The following is a 25,651-nucleotide window of genomic DNA, read 5'->3' on the forward strand; positions in this document are numbered from 1 at the left end:
ATCCAGGTTCACTCAGTTGATAATCTTCCAAATACATGGCCATTACTTACAGTGACCAAATGAAGTCAGCCTAAAGCCAATTTTTTGTTGGTGTTGGTGTGGATTCTAACGAGCCATTTCTTACTCTGCCAATGACCTTCCAGGGCCCACTGCAGTCTTGATTCTCTCACTGGCTACCCACCATCTCACCACCTTAGACCTACCTTTGCCAGAGAGCCCAGGTCCTTATAGGTGCCCACTTGTATACCCACTGCCTAGAAGACAGCTGCTGGGTTTCTAATGCCACCACTCATGCGCGTTCAGGTGCTCAATAAACATGGCAAGGAGCCTATAAATCCTGCCATTGCGTGATCATGTATGAAACTTCTTTCAATTTTTATTTTCACTTCAAGATCTTTCCCATGAATGCACTTCAATTTTTGTTTTTTGAGACAGGGTCTATGAAGCCCTGTCAACTATGTAGACCAGGCTGGCCTCAAACTCATAGGTATCCTCCTGTATCTACATCCAGAATGCTGGAATTAAAGGCCTACCCAGCACGCTCACACCCTGGGGTGCTCCAAATTTTGTGACTAATTATAGGAAACCTTAACATGGTTTCATGGTGTCTCTGGAAGTGCAATGGAAAAGACACAGGTCCCCCTCATTTACTGTTTTGTAAAAAGGCCTCCAAACAACTAGTTTCCTCTGCTCATTCCTGTATCAATTCCAGGCTGCATCTCAGGCCTCCATTTAATCAGTGCTACCTCTTAAGTCTTCATGCAAACTCAGTGTTTCCTTTTGATCACCAGCATGACAATTTAGCTCTTTTCTTGGAATAGCTTTAACTTTTATTACAATCGTGTGTGCGCGTGTACATGCACTGGCTACTTTGCACGTTGGCTTCCTGGAACCAAACCCGGGACTTCAGGCTGAAGGCAAGAGCCGCTATCTGCAGAGCTGTCTCACTGGCCCAGTAGTTTTAAAATAACTGCAAGCCCTGTAGAATGAGGCAGACCACCCTCGAGTGGGTACACAGTGGTCTAGCATCCAACATCTTTTCATCATTGATGCAGACTATCTACCGCAAGTTTTCTGTTTGAAAACCAATGTAGGCACATGGTAGGAAAGTAGGAAAAGATAAACACTGAAGTGGTGGTGGCTATCAACTCCAAGCTCCCCTCTCTGGAAGCAGCTCTCTCGAGGGTTGGTCATGCATGTCTTTGGAAACTCCACTGCACGTGGAAACAGGAGTGGAGTCAAGACACAGGGTACCTCAGTCTTCTGTTGCCTCAAACAGTACTGGAATGGATACTTTTTCCCCCCCAAGGGAGAGCAGGAATACAGTCCCCCACTACCACAAATTATGCAGCTGAGTTTCCTACATTTGGGAAAATCGAAGGGGTCAGCATATCTGGAGTGCAAAAGATAAGCCTCACCCTGGGAAAACTATCTTTGTGATTATGGTAAATCCACTGCCAGATAAATATAGATAATGAATATTCTTATACAAAGTATGACCCCTAACGGTAAAATGAGTCAAAGAATGTGAGCACTGAAAAATTTGATGGCCACTGCCAAACCAAACTGGTCTCCTGAAACTAAGGTCAATAAAACACTAAACTCTGATCCTTTTAGAAGATATTTAATTATGTGTATGTGTGTGCCTGTATGTAGGTATATGCACACGAGTATAGGTGCCTGACAAGGCCAGGTGTTAGATCCCCCAGAGCTGGAGTTAGTCACCCTTATAGGTGCTGGGAACTGAATTCTGGTCCCCTGGAAAAGTAGTATATACTCTTAACCACTGAGCTCTCTCTCTAGCCCCCTGGTTAATCTAGAGAAATTGAGGAACCACCACAGAAAAATAAAACTAGCAGATAGGAAGCTCATTACAGTTCCTATCTGATTTTTAGTGTTTATTTTGTGGGAAGCTATTAGAGGAAAATAAAACTTCAAGAATTTACAGTTGATTGGAGCCATGTAATCAGCACAGCAAAATAAAAACCGTAATAGAAACTAGGTGCTGAGGTGGTACCAAGGGTGTCAGCCTGTGATGGAGGCCAGGCACTTGGAAAGGTAATGGAGCTGAAATGCAGCCTGGGGTGAAGCATCACTCCAACGCTATTAGGGAGCTGTAGAGTTGGCTCAGTGCTTAGAAGTGCTTCCCACTCTTCAGGGGAATGTTGGGTGGCTCACAACTGCCTTTAACTAGAGCGCCATAGAATCCAGGCACTAATAGTCCCTTTCCTGTAAGAGCAGCCCCCCCACCAAAAAAAAGCTTAAAAAACAAAACACCCTGTTAGTCATGGACACTAGGTCAAAGACAGTTAACCTCGTGGAAGTTAACATCACAGAACTGCTGAATACCCACAAAATCCTGTGGCCTCAGAGCTATTAGTTGCTATCCTTGTGTATTTTGGAACACCACCTAATGGTGTTATTCTGTTGTTGTGAGACAGTCTCAACTATGTATCCCTGGCTTGCCTGGAACTTTATGTAGACCAGACTAGCTTCAACTCACAGACATCCTCCTGCCTCTGCCTCCTGTGTTGGGATTATAGGTGCATACCACCAAGACTGGCCTCAAACCGTGTACTCACTCAACCAGAGGAAAAGGTGCTCATCTCTGTGAGCCTCTCTATTGGCTCTTACACATGCTCTTGAGATTTTAACGGTCAAGATAACATCTATTATCCGTAATTTAACAACCGCAGTTCAACCATTTTACACATCTGGCAGTGGCAGATCCTAAAGTGCTGTGTGAAACAAACTGTCTGTCCAGAAAAGCCTAATTAAACTCGTAAGGTTCTGAATAAACTAAACCACAATTTAAGTTGCCTGTCTTAGAGGCTGTTTTCAGAAATTACTAAGCTCTTAAACCAGTGGTCCTCAACCCATGGGTCTCGACCCCTTTGGGGGTCAAATGATCCTGTCACAGGGGTCACAAATCAGATATCCTGCATCTCAGATATTTACATTATAATTCATAACAACAAAGTTACAGTTACAAAGTAGCAACAAATGCAATTTTATGATTGGGGTCACCAAAACACGAGGAACTGAATTAAATGGCTGAAGCATTAGGAAGGTTGAGAACCACTAAACTAAACAAGACTTTTAACAGATTTTCACACTGATCAAAATGAAATTATTTCCTCATTTGGCAAATGTCACTTTATAATGGCAACAAACCATTCCCAAACAAGGCAATTATCTTTATCTGTTTATTAATAAAGTAATTATGATTTCTGAAAAAAAGTTGTAAAATGTGCACATATTAATGTAGGTTAGGCCATTCAAAATACAGAGCAAAGAGTCATGGTCCAGGTTCACACAAATAAGAAATAAATACATGGCTAAGCACTTGATAGGTAAAGACAACTAAGGGAAACTAGATTTCAAACTTGTTTATAGAAAAGCATATTAAATATCACCTTAAATAGTATCCATCTTTTCTTTTAAATGGGCATAGGCTTGTCTATAATCATGTACAAATATAATAAACTAACAGCTTTCTTAGCCCCTTAATACAAATACGATTCCTTGCTTTACATAACCCAAGAAAATAACAGAGTGAAGTCATTAGAAAAATATGGACCTTTCTGAATCTCTATTGAACTTTAAATTTAAAAATACAGCTTAGATCATATGAAATATGAATTTCAGATTTATATCTTATCTGTACTTTTACATATGTTCTTATTAGTTTGACTGAAATGCAAAAATATGATTTAATATCAGATTAGTTAAAAATACTTATCTACAGCTAGAAGTACTAGTTTGTAGAACGAGATGTAAGCTAAGCATATTTTTGAGTTACTGCCTATTCAATGCCCCAAATACACAGGCTCTAACACTAAGCCCTTAATATAAATTTGATTCAGAGAGAACAGGAGATCTCATGACTCATCTCAAGCATTCCTGTAAACAGTCAAAATTTGCTTTCTTTTAAGAATTAAAATTCAAGTAAACACCGTATGTTTAAGCTAACCTGTTATGCTCATAACACATTGAATCATAACCACTATGTAAAAAGTTTTTAAAAAATCATTCTTATGTGAAGAGAAAACTCAACTTTGTAAACATGTTCGTTTCAATAGCTGGTATACTGCAGCTGCTTTGGTTGGCACAGTGACAAGGGTCAGGTGCCGCAGGTACTGAGCAGGCCAGTACCTCTGTACCCAGATAAACCAAGTCTCCTGTCTAATGTTTTTAATGGCAAGGGCAAGACCTGAAATTCAACTTCATTTTCTTCACGAATGTTCAAGTGTTTGAAATTTTGGCAAAGCTTAATTTTTGACCTGGTCTCCCCAGCTGACAGCAGACTCAATGCCAGTTGAAATACTGAAGAGCCAGCCTTCCCCGATTCTCATACCACTTGCTACCCCCTAATAAATAGCCACTGTTATGTATGAGCAGATTCAGCCTGGACCAGTGGTAGAGGACTTTCCTAGTATGCACAAGGCCCTGGGTTTGATTCCCCAGCATTAAAACAAAACAAAACAAAACAAAAACAACAACAAAAGCTAGGTAAATATTTTAGATTGTGGCAAAATGTTGGCTATAAAGGCTACAAAACCAAAAACTAAAAATAGTTTACTCTGCTAATAATCAACTGATAAGAACTCGGAAAGATGATACTTCTACATAATAGTATGTTAAAGGGGCACATTGTGCCAGGTGCATGCAAATCCTCTGATCTAAACTCAGACAGAAGGATCAGGATTCTGCTGAAAGCAGCATGCAAACTACCAGACTGAGGTTGTATTTTTGGTTGGGAATTGATCTTCTTTTCTCTCCTGACTTTTTTGACACAGGATCTCATGTAGCACAGGCTACTTCTGAACTCACTACAAAGCTGAGAATGAACTTGACCTTTTTGCCTCAGGCTCCCAAGTGTTGAGACTGGTAGCGTGGATCAGCATGCCTAGCAGTAATTTGTATCTCTTAATTCACTCTGTTTTTTAAGAATCAAAAATATTAACAATAAAGAGTTGAAACAAAGAGGAATTCATACTACATATCATTTTAAACCACACTTCCAAAGCTAACTTACTCCTCTGGTCCAAAGGGGGAAGTTACTTGAGATTCAGAATTAGTGCAGTCAATGAGAATTCAATCAATTCCCCAAACTGCAAAGCTGGAACAGCAGGAGTCTTGATTTACGCAGGATCAGGGAATCACAGCACTATCTTTATAATGTTTGATAGACAGGGGAGTCCAGAGATACTTGGTGGGAAAAGGAAAAGCAAGGTTATTTGCAAACTTCAACATTGGGGGATCCTGGGAGTCCTGTAGCTCAGTCCCCTCAGGATGCCCTTTCCGCTGCAATCCCACTGTGTGTACAGACACCGCACAGCCCCGATACCTGCACATCTGAGTGAGGCTTCTCTCTGCTGTCTGCTGCAAGCTATCATGTTGGGTGCATTTCTCTGATAAGCAGTGTAAACCGAGAGCAGCATTTCCACACTGTCTTTCCATAGAACACTGGACTAGTCTCCTAGGTACAACCGTTCCTGCTAAAGCCGTCAGGCGGCTGCTAGGGAGCCAGGCTTAAGATTTCACATATGAATCAGAGACTGAGAACTTAAAACATAGTGTCTGTGTGCACCACAGTGCACATGTGAATGTCAGAAGACATGTGGGAGTTGGTTCTCTCCTCCCAGCATGTGGCTGATCTCAGGCTGTAGGTTTGGGAGCAAGGGCCTTTATCTACTGAAACATTTCTCCAGCCCAAGACTGGAATTTGTTTTATTTATTTCACTTCATCTGGAGTGCATTTTCAGTCACTGTTTAAGCTGTTAAAAGGTTACTGGAAAGTACCACAGTGATTTTTAGACACCATCTAAACTGAAAATCTATTCATAGCATTTTGTAGCACACATACTTTTAGGGCTAAGAATCTGTTTCACTGTTTAAAACATTCCTTCTACCATTCTCTCTTTTCTTAGCTACTTCCACCTATTCACACTGAGTTGGATCTTGGCCTAGCACGTGAACCCCTGTGCTTCCATGCCATATGAATTCCCCTGAAAATTCAACAAACAGTAATTAAAAAGCAGAGAGTACAGAACATTTCTTTTACTACCATGTGTCCTTTGAGACTTGGGCACATACTAGACCACATGGCTGTAATGCTTCTTTTACTCTGCTCTTTGGATACGGACCCTATGAAACCTGCAAGATTCAAACTCACAGCAATCCTGCCTCAGCCTCCTGAGGGCTGGGATTACAGGCGTGTGCCACTTGGCTTGTATTATTATGCTTCTAACTAAACCTTTGAATTATATCAACATCTTCAATGTTCTAAATGATTATATTTAGGTATCTGAATCCTTCTGAGTGCTATTTCATAGCCAATAATAAAAAAATCTTTATTAAAGTGTTGAAAAGTATAAAACAGTAATTATAAATTAGTAAACATCTAATTAAAAAAGCAGTATTTCCTTTCCCTTATACAGCACAAGAATCAATGATTTGGATATCATTTTTAGCCACCATCTGCCCCAGATTGACTTCACCGAAGACAACTTTTTAGTTTGTTTTTGGAGTGAAAATCTAAGTGGATATTAAGGAATAACTCTATTGTTTTAACTCAGGTGTTAAGAAATACAAATGCCATGTTAACATGTGAGGATAGTATCTCAAGACAGGTGTTATTTCCAAAGGAAAATTAGTCACTTTTGAGCTGAGGCAATGCTGCACGAATGGACACTAGAAATTAAGGCATCTTTCTGCTCTGTAGTGCTTCTGTGGAGCCAGCAAACTGTACAAATGCTTCCGTTCAAAAATATATCTTCTGTTATACTTCCATTACTTCATTCCATCCATCATTTTCTTGCAAATAAAACTGAAAATAGTCCAAAATGTGTTTTTATATACCTACAAAAACAGAAATAATTGAATTATTAGTTGGAAGCCAATTTTTCTATTTCCTTAGCTATTTAGTAAATGGCCTACGGACTAACAAGATAGGAACCAAACTCTTGAATTCTACAATACCACAGACTTTTGCAAAGAGGGAAGGAGGGATCACTGAGCTTTCAGCCTGCCCTCGGCACCCTGTCTGCCCACTTGGACACCATCCGAGAGTCAGCCTCTCGCATCCACCAACTGCTATAGAAACTTCAGCTGGGAGTTCTCTGACTACATGAGAAGTATCGAGTGGTTGAATGGGGCAGTGTCCATAGATGCAGACCCTGTAGCTAGCTCTTCACAGTGCGGCCTATTTGGCCCGATGGAGGCTTAGAACCGCCGCCTCTGGAGCCTGGGACTCATTTTGTCCTAGGTCTCGGGCCCTGCCTCTAAATGCGTAGGCTCCAGGTCCTCTGCAAAGACCTGACCTCATGATAAGCCTGGAGTGGAGGATGCAGGTGCTCCACTTGGCAAGGCCCCAGATGAGATCTTCTGGGAAAATAACAGTAGCCAGGAAGAAAAGGGGATACTAGGTCATAGGTTTGAGACAATTATGTGTTACTGTGTTTTACAGAACTAACATTAATGACCCTGGAAACCCTCTGTCTGCCTTTAGTCAATCTTCAATTGATCAAACTTCAATAATAGACATCCTTTGTTCGTTAAACCAACCAGTAAGGCACTGCTTCCATGCTTACATGTACATCTTTGTTTGTTTGTTTGAGACAGGGCTTCTCTGTGTAGCTTTGGAGCCTGTCCTGGAACTTGCTCTGGAGTTCCTGGAACAAATTCACAGAGATCCGCCTGCCTCTGCCTCCCGAGTGCTGGGATTAAAGGTGTGCACCACCACCACCCAGCCTTACATGTACATCTTAAACATTTTCAATTAGTTTCTTCATTAATCTACCAGCAAATGGTTAGTAACATTGTGTTAGAAGTAGTAAGGAGAACGAGATTCGGGCAGAAGTCAGACTGCAGTTGTAGGACAGAACTGCTTAATTGGGGTACATAGTTGGAAAAATGAGGTGAAATATGCAAATAAACTACACTTTGCTGAAGGAAATACTCCGTGCTGTCTTACCTTGCACTCATCAATGGTTAGTTAGGAACAAGTAGTACTCAGTTACTTTCTATTGCCACTGTAACATTGTTATTTGTACCTGTGAACATATAATTAATTAGAAGACACAAGAAGAAGCAAGTTTCTGGCTAAAGGGAGAAGTTAATTACACTAAAAACAAGTTATGTGAATATTAATAGGTTTAAAATGCCAACAATTTGCCTCCGTGTAGAAGGCAGGCATGAGCAGAGCGCGTTAGAGAGCGTGTTAGGTTTTGTCAGTTGATCTGTGGACATGGCCACTGGGCTTAGAAGTTAAGCAGCAGTAATTAACAAGTGCATGAAACACATCCTTACCAGGAGCCAAATAATCTTCAAGACCCGAAGACACTTATTCACAGATTCCCTTCACTTACTTATGATTTTTTTGACACAAGGTCTCACTCTATGGCCCAGGATGGCCCCAGATTCATAGAAATCTTTCAGCCTCAGCTCCCAAGTACTGGAATATAAGGTGTGCTACCATGACTGGTAAGGGAAAAGAAGCTCAAGCGCCCCCCCCCCCCAATCAGAGCATTCCCTGGGCACTTCCTGATCTGTTTTCCTATTGTCATGCAGATTCCTGACAGTCATCTTACTGTTAGAATCAAGCAGCACCCGAGAGAGCAGAGAAAGGATTTGGGCTGGGGATGCTGATTAAGTGGTCAGTCAGGTGACACCGTGAACCCAGTTCTGCAGAAATCCCCTTCGCCTCAGCATCCACAGTTCACAGACTGGTCATTTAGAAAGGCCAAGGCCTCACGCCGGGCGGTGGTGGCTCACGCCTTTAATCCCAACACTCAGGAGGCAGAGGCAGGCGGATCTCTGTGAGTTCAAGGCCAGCCTGGTCTCCAAAAGCGAGTTCCAGGAAAGGTGCAAAGCTACACAGAGAAACCCTGTCTCAAAAAAAAAAAAGGCCTCCTCCATGCCACCCTTTAGAGAGGACGAAGTCACTACACCCCCAAGGGAGGTTTCACAAGAAGCCTAGGCTCGCAGAGTGCTTGTTGATCCTCCTGCCTCAGCTTCCCAAGAGCTAGAATTACAGGTGTGTGCCACCATACCCAGTTGAGTACAATGCTTTCAAAAATTGTTTTCAATTAAATATATACCAGAACACTACAAAACGTTCTTAAAATATTATTTGGATTAGCCAATACCAAACTATCCATTTGTGGGTGAAGAAACTTGTGACTGGGAAACAGCCCAGCTGAACAGAGGGCAGAGTACAACTCGGCCATTGTGCCCTGTCCCTTTCCTCACAGTCCATCCACAAGCACGGACACCTCATATGTAGGAGTTTTACAGACAGTCTTCTATATTGACTGTCTCAAATATCACACCATTTTGGCTTTACACGGTCCTGTTGAATCTGGTGATTTTCATCTGAAGGGATGAGAATCATTACCTGGTCTGGTGACTCCTTCTTCAGCTCCATTCTCTAGCCACTGAGACTCACTGTCCAACAAACGGTTTTTTGATTCACTAAGTGGTTTGATAGGAAAAGGTTGATTTGAGCTAATACTGAAAAAAGGAGCAGACAGTTCAGTGTATAGTTTAATGCTCAATTAAGGATACTTAATAATTAATAAGCAGCAAATTAGTATTCCTCCTCTGAAATATGTGAGGACACTCATGAGATCTTAGCACTCTGAAAAGGCTATCTCCAAGAAAAAAATATGCCCACAACCCCCGCCCCCCAGTCAAATGACTCTCTGGGCCCAGAAGTGTGTATTCCAACACTGCCAAAGAAACCAGTTAGACTAGGAAACAGCTTGAGGGGCCAGTGGGAAAGGGCTTTCAACACTTGTTAATGGGAGCTGGAGTAGCATAAGGCCAGGTGAAGAGCTGTCTGTGGCCAGTACAAAAGTTACCTGTCATCTCCCAAGTTCTCTGCTCTCTACCTCTGCAGTTTAGATCTAAGGGGAAAAAATGATTCAGTGATTGATCGTAGACTTATTTTTCTAACTAAGAGAGCCAGGGAGGAAGGGAATGGAGGAGGAAAGGAGGAAAAGGGAGAGAGGTCTGCCAGGTATTTCTTACGGGCCAGCCACTGCGCTGGGTGCCACACACGCTCTCCACCCTCTGGGAAGGAAACAGATTGCCTGCATGGCTTGTTTAGAAGCGGAGTGAACGCTAAAGCTGAAGGGCTGGAGACCTCCGGTGCGGTGCTGAGGCTTTGCCCCACCTTCCTTTATTTCTAACTTGATTGCTTTTTCCCAAGACAGGGTTGCTCTGTAACAGCCCTGGCTGTCCTGGAACTTACTTTGTAGACTAAGACTAGGCGGGCCTCAAATGCACAGAGATCCGCTTGCCTCTGTCTCCCGAGTGTTGGCATTAAAGGCGTGCACCACCACACCTGGCTACCTTTCATTTTTTTGTGTTGACAGAAATATGAATTTATGCATCAGTTTTCCTGGTGTGAAACTATGTTAAGAAATTTCCTTTAAGACAAATAAGAAAACATTTGTACTTTCAAATTATCATTAACTATTCTGACATTGTAATTAAAACCTAGTTATTGAAATTAATAGTTATTAGAATAAGGATTGGCTTTTAAATTTTCTTTAAAAAATACAACTTGGTGTAAGCCAATATGAAGTACTGAAAGGGAATTTTACTTTCTAGAAGATGAAGACAGAATATTTACTTGCTTGATAGTTTCCCTAGACATTGAAGCTGCATGTACCTGTACTGATCTAACTACTGATTCGCTCTGCTACTCTGGTTTTCTGGTTTACATGTAAAAAGTGTGTAAGATTAGGCACCTAACACCGATCGGTCTTCCATTAAAAGAGAATGTAAATAGAATTTTCCTTTTTCTGTCTGTTTCCTGGAGTGCTACTGTTTGTGTATGAATCATTCATGTAGAACAGGCATCAGACTATTTTACAATGACTACTGAAAAACTTAGGAACAAGAAACATACCTTCTGGCATAGTCACTCTGGTTTGCAACAGAAGCTTGTTCGGGATCCATCCCCACAAGGCGAGTTGGAAAACTGCAGCCATCACCCAAGCTGTATGATGACAAACAGTAATTATTTGCATACTAATTTAATAACAATGGTCAAGTTTAACATTTGCCTTTTATCTAACTCACATGTACTTAGAAACAATGTCCTCTATGATGATTAAGATCACGATGTCCTGTTAGCCCTTAACGCAGACAGCTATTCAATTATCTGGGTACCTGACAGCATCATGATCACTGAAAACATTATCCACACTCAACCTGAAATTGCAAAGTAAGTTCCATGAACTCAGTCAACAGCACTGCCAGAAGAGCTGGTACTATGGGTGCAGCTCAGTGCTGAGCTCACAAGCAGCCTCTCACAGAAGGCCCTCCAATGGCGGGTTCGCAGGCACTACAAAACCAATCAGCCAACCAAAGAGCTCCGAACACCTTGGTAAGAAGTACAGTGAACAAAAAGACAAAGTCCACCTTCGGGCTTATTGCTGTCCAAAGAACCACAGCATGTCCGGCTGCTCTCACACTCCTGACCCATCACAACTGTGTACAGCAGAGGCACCTCTGGCCAAGACAGAGTGGCTGTAAATTTGACATGTCACCATAAACAATCAGAAACAGACCAGCACACAAACAACTGACTTCAAAACAGACAGTATAGGACAGTGTACTAGTCAAACAAGTATTAAGGGGCTAGAGAGTTGGCCCAGCAGGTAAGAACACTTGCTGCTCTTTAGAAGACCCAGGCTTCTTTCCCAACATCCACATGGCGGCTCATAACCACCTATAATTCCAGTCTCAGGGGACTGGAAGCCCACTTTTGATCTTCCCTGGCACCAGGCATACACGTAGTGCAAATATCTACATGCAGGCAAAACTCGCATGTGCATAAATTTAAGACAATTCTTTTTTAAAGTACAAGCCCCAGACATCCGCTAGGGCCTAGGGATGGGGGAATGCAAGCAAAGGGGTCTCACTGCATCAAGGCAACAGAGAGGGAGGAAGCTTTGGGAAGCTGAGGTGGCTTGAACCTAAAAGACAGAGGAGAAATCACTACAGAACTATGCATAGAACTGTTCCCACAGCTTCTGACAGATACTATCCTGTACAGGCAAAGTGAGAAAAAACCAGCGAGAAAGCTTGCAGTGAACTGGTTCAAGCCCTGTGACACTGAACAGCGTTCACAGCTGACCAGCCAGCAGGGAAACCTCTCTCCATTGAGACTCCATCTTCAGTAGAGCTAGGCTTAGCTAACTTCAAGAAAATGCTACTATTGAGCCAACCTGACAAGGCTTAAAACAAACCTCAAAAAGACTACTGTGAAGCCTAAAGAAACTAACAGTGTGCCCAAACCAAACTCACCAGCTACAAAGAGAGACAATAAAATCTAGACACTGATAAAACCACCATGTTTAATCAGAAGTTACTGACAATGTGATCAGAACTAAGAACAAAAAACAACCAACAGCAAACGAAGTGAAAATTAGCAGCTTCCAAACTGCGATTATATATTAAACACATCCATGAATTTGAAAGACAAATGGATATAACAAAAACAGAAAAACTTGATAAGAAAGAACCAAATCTAACTTACAGAGCTGAGAGACACATCCTCTCAAACTAAACCACTAGATGGGGCTCACCAGCAGACGAGATACCCCAAAAGGGCTGACTGCACTTGTAACAATTAAGGACAAGGGGAAAAGATGAGAGGGAGCACACACAGCACAACCACAGTATTAAACGCTCAAAACATAAACATTTCTGGAGAGCCGAGCCAGAAATGCTGGTGGGGAGAGGCGGGAGAAGGGGAACAGGTAAGAGCCCCAAACAAACAAAACCCAACAAATAAGCTGTAACAAAATAACTAAAGCTACCTCGGGTAAAAACTATTCCTATCTGATGGGAACAGCACATTCACAGATCCAAGAAGCCTGGTAAGTACCAGGGGAGAGAAAAGCCAGGAAGCAGCACTCACTGTTCACCTCAACATCAGACAGAAGATCTGGAAACGGGGCTGCAGAGGGTGGCTCCCAGTCAGGAGCCCAGGGTCTACAGGAAAAGGCACGCACAGACAACAGCCAACTATCACAAAGCTGTGGGAAGCAAGAGCCTCATGCAGGCACAGGGGGAGTGCCCCAGGGGAGGTCACAGAAGAGGTGATGCTTAGCAGTTCCCAACTGATGAGAAGACACAGACAGACTCAGCCAGCTGGGGTGCTGGTGCACATCTGTGATCCCAAGGCTCAGGAGTTCAAGGCCTGGGCTTTGAGACCTTGCCTCAAAAAAACAAAACACAAACTAAAAGAAAAACCAACAATAAAAAACCCCTAACTTCCACTAATCCCAAATAAAAGAAACCTGAAAAAAGCTACACTAAATTTTAATCACAATAAATTTTGTGAAAGGAGTGATGAACACTCTTAAAATTATCCAGGGAAGCTGGCGGTGGTGGCGCACGCCTTTAATCCCAGCACTCAGGAGGCAGAGGCAGGTGGATCTCTGTGAGTTCGAGGACCAGCTTGGTCTACAAAGTGAGTTCCAGGAAAGGCACAAAGCGACACAGAGAAACCCTGTCTCAACCTCTCCCCCCCCGCCCCCGCCCCCCAAAAAATTATCCAGGGAAGACATCTGGAGCAGAAATAATAAGATGACTATATCCTGGTCAGCAGAAAATAAGGCAAGCTGGGAGACAGTGCAGCAAAAATAGATAGACAGACAGACAGACAGATAGATAGACAGATAAGATAGATAGGTGATAGATGGATGATAGACAGACAGACAGATAAAAGAAATGAAAGCAAGCCATTTTAGACAGAAAATGGCAATTTCATTAAGGAAAAGGCCCTACAATTCCCATAACCCCTTTAGAGACAGGTTCTGACTATATGAGAATACAACCCAGACTGACTTCAAACTCACGATGACCCTCCTGCCTCAGCTCTCTAAATCCTGGGATTCTAGTGTGAGCCTCCATCCAACACACCTACAGATCTGACAAACTTGGCGATCCCTTCCCAATAGTTTTCCTTCTCTGTGGTGACCGCTGTAGAGATGGCCAGACTAGCTGGATCAGGGAGACGTGAATGTATGACTTATCTAGCATGTGTATTATTTATACCTGAGGTAGAACTGCATCAGCATCCAGTCTTCTTTAGAAGATAAAGATAAGCTGGATGTGGTGGCACACACCTTTAGTGCCAGCCCTCCTGAGGAGAGACAGGCGGATATCTGCGAGGTCAAGGCCAGTGTAGTCTACACTGTAAGTTCTATGCCGGCCAGGGCTACACAGTGAGACTCTATCTTTAAAAAACAGAAAAGGGAGGGGGGGGGGACAGCACACATACAACACTTCTGTGTCATGATCTATGAAATACTCTTTATGTTCCCAAAAGCAATTGATTTTCATTTTGAAGAGCTCTTGAGCCATTTGTATTTATCTTCTTCCCATTCAAATGTGTACTCTTGCTGTATAGATAATCGTACCGTATCCAATTTTTAAAAAAGAGAATATATGTTTTCATGTATGCTCAAGATATTTTGAGTTTTCATTTTAAAGCCCTTAAAAAAAATCTCTGGATCTTAAATTATTTAGCCAGAGGCAGAAGCTACTACTGATTCCTACATTCTGCAACTTACCTTGAAAATACTGGAACTAGCCAGTATTTCTTTTCATCACCAAAGACTTGTCTCCAATTTTTACTACACCCAAGAGAAAAACCATTTCCATCTATTCCATAAGAAAACATAGGTGCACGGAAAGACTCTGTTTAAAAAGGAAACAAACACAAGCATGTATACACACATGAATAAATCTTATCTACTTAAAAATCATAAAGGGGATAGAAAATATTAATTTTCTTGCTTATGGTTTTGACATGGACAGCTATGAGCATAACATAATTATAACAAAAGGTAACAAGGAGTGATAATCATCTGAGATGACAGATGTCCTAATTATCCTGATTTGACTGTTACATTATAGACGTGTACTAAAATGTCACCTCAGCATATACACAATTATGTCAATTAAACTCTACTTTAAAAAAGATGAATTTTTGACTTATTGGAGAAAGTGTATTTTTATTTCAACCCTCTAAAATGACGGGGCCAAATAATTATCTAATATTACTTTTATTTACTTATTTTGAGACAGCGTTTCTCTGTGTAGCTTTGGCTGTCCAAGAACTCACAGAAATCCACCTGCCTCTGCCTCCCAGGCAGTGAGATTAAAGGTGTGGGCTACAATGCCCAACCATATACTGCCTTTGGAAAAAAAAACTTGAACATTTACACTTCTGATTTATTCCCTTTTTGTGGTGCTAGGTATTGCCCCCTGACCATCCTATCAAGTGCTCTCCCACTGAGCTAAGTCCCCGGTCTTTACTAAAAATATTCTACTTCATTTATTGTATTTCAATCCATTTTTAAGATACCGGAACTTGTTCACTCTTTCTTGATGAACTTCCTATATATTCCTAACAATGTAGTGCTGTCACCCAGACAAAAAATTAGAATGTCTACTAATCTACAGTCTAGAAAACCTACATGTGTTAAGCACTAAAAGTCCTGTGCCCCTGGAGTACAGAAGGACAGTTAACTCTGCAGGACAGACTGTGTCCTGGGGGTGGGGGTCGGGGAGATGAAGATGTCAGGAGCAGCTGGCATTCCTCATGCTTGTATAGTGAGGCAGCGGAGAGGAATTACAGACCCAGCTTCAAGCTTCCGTGTGAAGTGACAGAGTGAGGTCCAGGCAAAGACAGGTGTCACAACAAGAGTTGTACTCCTTTGTTTTTAAATACAAAGCACTTCAGCATCTTACAAGCGGGAAGGATGGAGCCAGACAGCATGAGAAAGCAAATAAAAACGAAGGCAACTTAGAGCAAGAGTCTCAAGAGTTCTAAGATGAGTCTTGCAGAGCAAAGCTACACCCTTCCTCAGAAGTTGGAGGAAGGCCACCACTCACAGGTGGGAAGGGAGATGTGTATAGAAGCCTAGAAAGGTGAGAAGATGGGAACTTGCTTGTGGTCCCTATTTTCCTCTAAAGGACTCACAAATCGGAAGAATAGAATGGTGACAATCACGGCCAGGAGAGGCCAGCCTGGGCTACAAAGCGAGTTCCAGGATAGCCAGGGGCTACAAACTAACCTGGCTATCTCAAAAACCAACCCCTAACACCCCTTCAGAAGACTAGATTAATAAGGAAAGAAGCTGAGGAAGCTGACTGACCTTACCACCACTGTTTCCACCCTTTGTGAGGTATGGGATCGTCTTATCCTTTTGTTTCTGACATAGACTTGAACTCACTGTGTAGATGAGGCTGGCCTTAAACTCACAGAGATCCGCCACCTCTGCCTGCTAACTGGCTGGGGTCTAGGATCTTCAACCTGAAGTGTGACACTCTAGGGAGTTATGGTTTCCTCCAGATGTAAGCAACCACAAGACACAGCAGGAGCGGACAGCTGAAAAGCCCGGCCCAGGGATTAGTTAAGAAATCACGGGAAGACACCCGGGGGCACAAGAGGGGAGAGCACCCTGAAGACAGAGGCTCTAGAACGGACTGGTGTGTGGAATCGGAGCAGAAGAGAAGCCCTGTGAGGAGGACTGGCAGGGGAGGACTCTACGACAGGCGTGCAGTGAGTAGAGGGGAGTACAGAGAGGGAAGGAGGACTGGGGAGAGGCAGGACACTGAGAGGGCAGACAGTCAGAAAACTCTGTTTTCCTCCCAGAGTCTCCCTATGGAGACCAGCCCGGCCTTGAACTCAGAGATCTGCCACGGTCTACCTGAATGCTGGGATAAAAGGTGTGCCCCACCACTGCCAGCTCTAGATACATAAGAATCTGAGACCAGCTTATGCTATATAAAACCCTGTCACAGAGAGACAGAGAAATGAAGAGGACATTAAAATTTCATTTTCAGAGGCTTTTCAGTTTCATGTGATTGAAAGGTCCTTGTGTGATCATGGCAGACTGACCAAAACCAAAGGGACATGGATGGACTTCCGTGTTTAAAGATAATGGGTTAGCTGGGACACGAACTCAGTGAAATCCGGGTAGGCGAGTTAGGGAAATGGGCAGAGGTGGCCCAGCATAATCCAGTGACCCCACAGGAAGAACAGGCTGGCCCAAGTAGTGGAGAACGAGCTGGAGGCCAGGGTGGGGTTGAGGCAGTAAAGGAAGTGGTATGCAAAGGCAACATGTTTTTCAAAGCATGGCCACAGAATCGTCTAATTGGCTGAACTACACGGTACAAAATATCAGACTACATTACACAGGATTGGAATTAATGATACTCTTTCTGAAATCTTGCTTATTTGTGTAATTTTGTACCCATGACAAGTCATGACATAAACTGGTTTCACTGGGAATAATAATAGGAAGAAGTGATTTAAGGATAATAGCAGAGCACCTAGAACCATGGTCTATGTCTGGGTCTGGCCTGTGCTCACAGGCTGGTCACTAGAGATACGGTCTATGTTTGGGTCTGGCCTGTGCCCACGGGCTGGTCACTAGAGACACGGTCTATGTCTGGGTCTGGCCTGTGCTCATGGGCTGGTCACTAGAGACTCGGTTTATGTCTAGGTCTGGCCTGTGCTCACAGGCTGGTCACTAGAGACACGGTCTATGTCTGGGTCTGGCCTGTGCCCACGGGCTGGTCACTAGAGACATGGTCTATGTCTGGGTCTGGCTTGTGCCCACAGCACAGAGCACAGGAGGTGAACATGGACTAAGACCTCTGAAGACACAATGCAAAATCAAATCCTGACTCTGTTTCCTTTAGGCTGATCCAGCTGAGGTACTCCATCGTTCTCTTGCACACAGGCTCAGACTCCACACACAGGTAAAAAGCTATGTGAGAAACAGACTAAGGTGTTCGCATCCCACCTACAACTGGTTGCTCCTTAGACCAAGGTGGTCAGTACCAGCTGGGAAAATGGACCTACCACTACCAGGTATCAATTTTGAAATGAATTCCTTAACTTTATTATTTAATATGAATGAGTGTTTTGTCTGAATGTATGTATGCACACCACATGTGTGCCTAGTGCTGAGAGGCTAGAGAAGGCACTGGACCCCTGAAACAGTTGTGAATTCTGGTTTTCTGTGTAAAGTCTGTTTTTCTGGTAAGAGGTCTCTAGGGTAGGGCTTTGCAAACAAATCAGGTTGTTGTCAGTTCTAGGGTAAGAGCACTTCTGTAAAGAGAATAAATTACTTAATAGACATAAAGAATTTTATTTATATGGAAAAGTAAAGCATAATGGACCTGAAGTGCTAAACAGTGGCGGGTGAGCTGGGCAAGGAAACAGAGAAATCCTTATACTGGAAGCCACATCATTCACACAGCCCAATAATAAATAAGACGATACGATTCAAATATAGTAACTACAATGTGCCCTCAAATCTCTTACTGTTTCTATATTAAAAATTGTTTCCTTCCAATTCTGGAACATACACAGGCTGTGGATGGCAGGTGGACTTCAAGCTACTAGAGAAGAATTAACGAGGCTACGAGGCTGGCACGAGAGCAGCTCGGGTGAGCAGGGCCTCGAGCGTGTCTTGCTGGGTCCCCCTAAGCTAGCCTCACACCTGTGACCCTGCCTTAGCCTCCTGAGCGCTGGGGAAAAGGGCATTTGCCACAATGCCCAGTCCTCCTACCCTTGAACAACTTCGTTGTGGAGTATTATTTTAAGATGTGTTACATTTGTTTATGCTGTGGAATATGTTTAATGATGCAAAGATGTATTGTATTCTTTTATGTTGCATTTGTTTAACTCTGTGAAGCTGTGTTACTGTACCTGTCTAAAATACCTGACGGTCTAATAAAGAGATGAACGGCCAATAGCGAGGCAGGAGAAAGGACAGGCGGGGCTGGCAGGCAGAGAGAATAAATAGGAGGAGAGATCTGGGAGAAGATGAAGGAGCAAGAAAAGGAAGAAAAGAGGACATCAGGGGCCAACCACCCACATACACAGCCAGCCACGAAAAAAGAAAGAAGGATACACAGGAATAGGAAAAGGTAAAAGCCCAGAGGCAAAAAATAGATGGGTTAACTTACAAAAAGTTGTCTAGAAACAAGCCAAGCTAAGGCTGGGCATTCATAAGAAGGAAAAAGTCTCCGTGTGTGATTTATTTGGGAGCTGGGTGGTGGGCCCCCCAAAGAGTAAAAGAGTAAAGAGTAGAAACAACCGACGACACACCTTACTTAATTATTCCTCTGTATTTGCTTTTGTTTTTTATGTTCACTTCCTTTGCACTTATCCACTTCTTCAGTGTGTCTACATATCCACACGGCTGAACACACGTGGCAGTCAGAGGACAATGTGGAAGAAGGTTCTCTCTCCTCCCACCATGTGGGCTCAGGAGACTGAGCTCAGCTCACCAGGCTTGGCAGCAAGCACCCTTACCTACCTAACAAGCCACCTCTCCAGGCCCGCATTTTCATTTTAAATTAGAGAAAAGGGAAAAGAAAAAAGCTGGTAACAATAATACTATGCACTAAAATTCACTGACAATGAACACAAAAATGGAAATAAAAAGGCATGTCATAAGTACTATCCCTTAGAACATATGCCCATCAAATTGTGCAGGGGTGTGCGTGCGTGTGCGTGTGTGTCAAGAATACACATGAAGTATGCCTTGTCTTAACAAGAAGGTAAACTGAAGGATTTAAAATGGTTTGAGTCTGAGCATAAACTTTATGAAAATCTATCATTCAGAGATTCTTTTTGGAAAGATACTATATAAAGACAGGTACTAGCTCTTATTTCTAAGTTTATAAACTATAAATTTTGCTATATAATACATGACTCAAATCCTCCTACACATAATCACTCCCACAATCCTCTTCAACAGGAGTCTATCTTACACACCCACTGTATCCAACAGTGCAGTTTAAATACACAATTACTTCCTCATCTCTTCACTGCCTCCCGCAGTCTTTCTACACATTCCTGTTCATCTGTGGTCATCTTGAAGAGACTTAGACTCATTTACCTATTGTTGTTCTGTTTTTCCCAACTAGCCAGCAATGGTAGCTAAACAGTGAGAGCACACTCACGAAGAACATCGCAGACACAAAGAAAAGGAAAAGGACGTGGAATTTTGCACGTGACTCTCTCAGCTCGTTCTGAGGAAAGAAGAAAGAAAGGTTAATTGTGAGGATATTCAACCTCTAAAATGCAACTTGTAATCTGGTTCTTCCTAAAGATTGAATCCACCGAAAACAAAAGAAAAAAAGTCATATATGAAGAGTAATGAACTAAATGAGACCATGTATTCTGAAGCCACAATCTCACAGCAGGCTGAACCCATAAACAGTCCCAAGTCATTTAAAAACTGTCCTTATGAGCTGGAGAGATGGCTCAAGGGTTAAGAGCACTGACTGTTCTTCCCAGTACCCACAAGGCAGCCTACCACTGTCTGCAACTCCAGTCCTATGGGATCCAATACCTTCTTCTGACTTGTGGGTCCCAGCCATGCATGTGGTGCACAGATATAAATGCAAACACACACTCACCCATACACATGAGAGAATAATAAATAATACAAACATTTTTTAAAAGTTTTCCTTAAACATCTAACAATCTCAGCAATTCAGCCATAAAATGAAAAGGTGGACTATTCTCCCTAGCAATTTCCTTTCATACCTTATGTATGTATTCAGATTTTCCTCAACATCCAGAGGAACAAGGGCACTTCCATTTGTATAAAAACAGCCACTTAACTACACGGGCTCTACAAACAAGTGGAATGTGATGTAGTTCACTTTTACTTCGGCGCATCTTTCCTCCAAGGTATCCATGTCCTCAGATGCTGATGCCCACCTCCTCATCCTTGTTTCTTTTCCTTAGAAATCTGTGTAAGCAACTGCCATTTGATAAAAGATGCCGTAAGGTATTAAAGAATGAACAGTTTCTGTCATTCCTTCTTACAGAAATATGGCTATTAATAGGGGGAAGCCTTTAAATACTTGCTCTTAAAATAAAACCCGGAACGGGCTGGGGATATAGTTCAGTCAGAAAAATGCTTGCCTAGTATGCATGAAGTTCTAGGTTCAGTCTCTAGCATTACTAAAAACTGAGCATGGTAGTACATCTCATAACTTCAGGACTCAAAGTGGTGGCAGGAGAATCAGGAGTTCAAGGTCATCTCTGACTGCACAGTAAGCTGCAGTCATCTTGAATCATATGAGACTGTCTCAAAAACTATACAGCCAAGTCTCCTAGTTTTCCAGAACAGGCTGCCCTATTGAATTTAAAAAAACGTTTAATGGGCCAGGCGTGGTGACGTGCACCTTTAATCCCAGCACTTGGGAGGCAGCTGCGTCTACAGAGTGAGTTCCAGAACGGCCAGGATTACACAGAAAGACTCCGTCTCAAAGGAGGTGGGGACCCGCACACAACAGACTGGAGAGATCCTTGTTTAAGAACAGCACCTCAGGTGGCTCACAACTACTTACAACTCCAGCTCAAGGGGATCTGATGCCTCTGTGCGAACACACGAGAGCGAGAGCATGCATGAGCACACACGTACGTGTGTGTGTGCACGCGCGCGCGCGTGCGCACCCCCCCATTTTTTTTTAAGTTTCTAACCAAAGGCCCAGCAAGGTGGCTCAGAGGGACAACAGTGCTTGTTGCTCAAGCCCAACAACCCGAGTTCCATCCCTAGAAGCCACGGTAGAAGGAGAACTGGCTTCCAGATTAACCTCTCACCTCCTCGTGTGCCTGAATGCATGCATGCGCGTGTGTCAGACATACAACTATAATTTAAGTTTTTAAATTTAAAACAAAAAGAGTTTCACAGGGGTTAGGAAGACGGCTTAGTGGATAAAGGCATTTGCTCTGGAAGCCCAAAGGCCCGAGTTGAAATCTCCAGCACTCACATTAACAGTGGGAATGGCTACATATCCCTGTAAGGGGTGGAGCTAGGCAGAGCAGGAAAGCTTGCTGGCCAGCGAGAGGCCCTGTCTTCAGGCACTAAGGTGATGTGGCAGAGGAAGACACCCAACATCCTGCTATGGCCTCCTACATCTGTGAACACCCACACTCATGTGCATACACCACACACATATAATCCCACACACTACACACAGGCTTTGACAGACTAACTGAAAGGCTGCTAGCGTGTGTGTGTGTGTGTGTGTGTGTGTGTGTGTGTGTGTGTGTGTGTGTGTGTGTTGGAGAGTGGACCTAGGGACTCTAGAACTTTACCACTGAACATTTCGCCACTAGCCCTGCATTATTCCAATATTTATTTTTTCCCTCAGAGTGACCACTGTACTTTTGAAACACAGTGACTATTCCATCTTGCCAACTTGTAAAGAAATATGAATTACATACATTCACTCTATAAAGAGATGATGAGAATGTCATGGCAATGATGTGTTTTTACCTTCGGGCAATTCTCTGTAGATTTCCTGCGGCAAAGCTTGTGCAAACAGAGACAATACATTAAGAAAACAACTTTTATACAAAGTTATCCTGAAAACTAGGCTTTATCAGTTATGTGCACTTGGAAGGAATATAAGAAGCTGTCCTCTAATGGTCTACATTTTTCCAAAAAGTTTTTTTAAAAAAAAACACAACCCTAAACATAACAGGCAAAACCATTTCTCTCTTCAAGCACATCTCAGAGACCCTCTAAACATGCACTTTCCCATCCCTACACAAGACACTTGTGTCTAAAAGAACAAAATAAACCCTTCGGCATGAACATCTGCAATCCTTTAACCTTCCGGTTGGTTAGTAGTTGCAGAAATGAGACCTGACGACTCAGCACCTCACTGCGACTACCTGTTTCATCGGGGAAACAATGGTAACCTCTGACACCACACTGTGCTGACTCTGCCTCAGTCTCAGCTCAGCAGTCAGAACCTTTTACGAGTCACCTCATTTCACCCTTTTGTTCCCATTTTACTGAAGACAGACAGACAACAGACAGACAGAGACATAGACATCTTCTAACACTAGAGATCTCTCAAGTCCCTTTGTTACTTAGCCCTACCGGGATCCCGGGCTTCCCCTTAGTATCCTTCTTAGTCTAATCTAGCTATAAAAATCCCCTTGGAGCTGGGTGATGGTGGTGCACATCTTTAATCCCAGCTTTTGAGAGACAGACAGACAGACAGATCTCTAAGTTCAAGGCCAGCCTGGTCTACAGAGTGAGTTCCAGGACAGCCAGGACAGTTTTGTATAGCACAAAAACTCCAGGAATGCCTACAGGCCTTGACAGTCTGGCTTAAGTGCTGTTTCCCCAGACACCCATCAATTCCCTTCTGTCTTGGTTCACATTTTCCACTCATAGTAGGGCCCATCTTGTCCACTCACTTTAATATACAATCTACTCCATTTCAAGCATCCCAGATATGTGAGGGTAAACCAGCTGCCTAACCCTGGAGTCCACTCTGCATCTCCTACTGGCTGAGAGTGCAGAAACTTAATACAACTAATAACATCAACGCTACCTGCAGACAATGCTTGTCTTTCTAAAGACATCTCAAACAAAGATGTTAGAAACTATGTATATTTAGGACACAAGGTTTGTGACCTTGAATTGAAGTGTTTTAGCACTCTCCTGTCAGCCCTAAGTCTAAAAACATACACCTAAAAAACCACTTTCAAATTTCAGTTTGGCTTCAGAGGCAGGGTCTTACTGTGTAGCATTGACTAGAACTTGCTATGGAGACCAGGCTGGCCTCAAACTCAGGAAAGCATATTCTTTAAAATAAGAGAAATAAATAAAACTAGTTCAGTTTTGTTTTGCTTTACTAATTAAACTCTTTTTTTAACTTTGTTTCATCTTTTTTATTTCTTTTTAAGACAGGGTTTCCCTGTGTAGCCCTGGCTGTCCTGGAACTCTCTCTGTAGACCAGGCTGGCCTCAGACTCATTGCGATCCACCTGCCTCTTCCTCCCAAGTACTGGGATTAAAGGTGTGCACCACTATGCCTGGCAACTTTGTTCAACTTTAAATCTTGTAGATTACATCTTCCAAACAATGTAACTTAGCCACAAAACCATACACATAATCACTAAAGGGTATCTTCAATGTGACTGGAGAGTGCACTGCCCTTTCCTGCACCTCTTCCTCTGCACGCCAGCACTAACTCTAGAGCAGCGGTTCTCCACCTTCCTAACGCTGGGACCTTTTAATACAGCTCCTCATGTTGTGGTGACCCCAACCATAAGATTATTTCATTGCTACTTCATAACTAATTTTGCTACTGTTCCGAAGTGTAATGTAAACATCTGATATGTGACCCCTATGAAAGGGATCGCCATCCCAGGTTCAGAACCGCTGCTCTGAAGCATGTACTGTATCTTGTTTCTACTCAATAAACTCACTAACTCTGACTTGTCGACACTAAAGCCCATTTCTGTGGAAGTGCGTAAGTAGGCACCTTCTCAGGATAGTGGGTTGTGCTGGGCTGCATCTCCCAGCTGATGCTGCTGAGGGACCATGGCCCTTAAGCTCACACTATCACTGAGCAGAAACTTTATTTAGCTTTTTGTTTGTTTTTATTTTGTTTTGCTTTTTGAGACTAGGCCTCACTACGTAGTTCCATCTGTCCTGAAACTCTGGACAGACTTTCAGACTCAGAGATTCACCTGCCTCTGCTTCCTGAGTATTGGGATTAAGGTGTGCACCACCATGCCCAACATGCAGCAAGTTTAAAATCATACATTTTTAAGGATTTTATTTTATACAAGTGGGTTTTTGTGTACATATATACCGTATACATGACTATAAATGGTCGTAAGCCAGCATGTAGATATTGGGAATCAAACCTGGGTCCTCTGCAAGGGCAACAGGTGATCTAAACCAATGAGCCATCATCTCTCCAGTCCCCCAAGTTACAATGCTTCATAAAATACAAAGGTATTTCCTGGAAATAACTGTGCTCTGTTACTCAGCGCTGTACACAGCTGTTAAGTAACAAGTGACCTTGGAAAGTACCTGAACCCTGGGATAGCCAGGTCTGACTTTAGTTCTAGTTCTAGTTCTCTATACTATGAAACACATGACCCTGGGCAGCTACCCAACTTCTCCGATCTCAGTTGTCACTCTGATAACTGCAGTCACAACCCTCTGGACAAAACTATGGTTCCCTACATTCCCGTGTAAACACCTTGGGACCTTGGGGCTTCACTGACTTGGGGAGGTAATACCCCTCCCAAGTTCGCCAGTACGCAGAAAAGCACTCCCTTCTAGGAGAGCAATTTTCATATGCTAACCAACCCAGAGCCTCCAAGCCTGCCATCCGGGTACCACCCCCACAAGGAAGCAGCATGGCTCTAGTCATCCCAGAATCCACTGGGATGATTCAAACTGGCTAATCCTAAAGCAGTTTCTCCTGTCTTAGACACCTGCAGCTCTTGACCTCACTGAGTCTTCCTTACACTGTGTCTGCTCTCTCTGGGGCCTGAGTAATTCTCAGTCACAAGGGGCTCTAGCTCTGTGGCCTCCCCAGACCTGGAGAACAAAACACACACTCTTTAAACATTTTTCCAGGTGTTAAAAAGAGTAAATGTGGACTTATTTTTATACCACAATTATCTCCTCCTCCAAACCACAATTTAAAAGAGAAAATGGAGACAGTAACAGTGTCAGAAGACAATGTGTGACCATTTGTACAGCCGTATACCAGACAGTAGTCAGGAACATGAAAAAGAGTTGGTTAAAAACACAGAA

At 42.9% G+C, this 25,651-nt stretch overlaps 1 protein-coding gene and 1 non-coding gene across 11 annotated transcripts in view; both read right to left on the reverse strand.

The window, feature by feature from the left end:
* Positions 1-1,305: 1,305 nt before the first annotated feature.
* On the reverse strand, positions 1,306-1,469 carry LOC121832478 (U1 spliceosomal RNA). The gene has a single exon (XR_006076132.1). It is a non-coding gene; the product is annotated as a U1 spliceosomal RNA (small nuclear RNA).
* A 1,723-nt stretch (positions 1,470-3,192) lies between these two features.
* The window catches only part of Zdhhc20 (zDHHC palmitoyltransferase 20), a 67,015-nt gene continuing 44,556 nt past the window's right edge, over positions 3,193-25,651 (reverse strand). For 2 of the 10 annotated variants that reach the window (XM_016006900.3, XM_076545097.1), the window contains 7 exons: positions 22,353-22,388; positions 19,956-20,088; positions 14,601-14,727; positions 10,922-11,011; positions 9,401-9,516; positions 7,979-8,057; positions 3,193-6,864 (listed from right to left, as the gene is read on the reverse strand). In XM_016006900.3, the coding sequence (XP_015862386.1) occupies positions 8,017-8,057; positions 9,401-9,516; positions 10,922-11,011; positions 14,601-14,727; positions 19,956-20,088; positions 22,353-22,388 (543 nt within the window). In that variant the 3' untranslated portion in view covers positions 3,193-6,864; positions 7,979-8,016. Of the gene's footprint in view, positions 6,865-7,978; positions 8,058-9,400; positions 9,517-9,866; positions 9,912-10,921; positions 11,012-14,600; positions 14,728-19,955; positions 20,089-22,352; positions 22,389-25,651 lie in introns of all 10 variants that reach the window. The other 8 variants (XM_076545096.1, XM_076545098.1, XR_013042437.1 and 5 more) reach the window with 7 other exon arrangements.

The sequence above is a fragment of the Peromyscus maniculatus genome, chromosome 9, assembly GCF_049852395.1.
Source record: "Peromyscus maniculatus bairdii isolate BWxNUB_F1_BW_parent chromosome 9, HU_Pman_BW_mat_3.1, whole genome shotgun sequence".
Taxonomy (NCBI): Eukaryota; Metazoa; Chordata; class Mammalia; order Rodentia; family Cricetidae; genus Peromyscus; species Peromyscus maniculatus.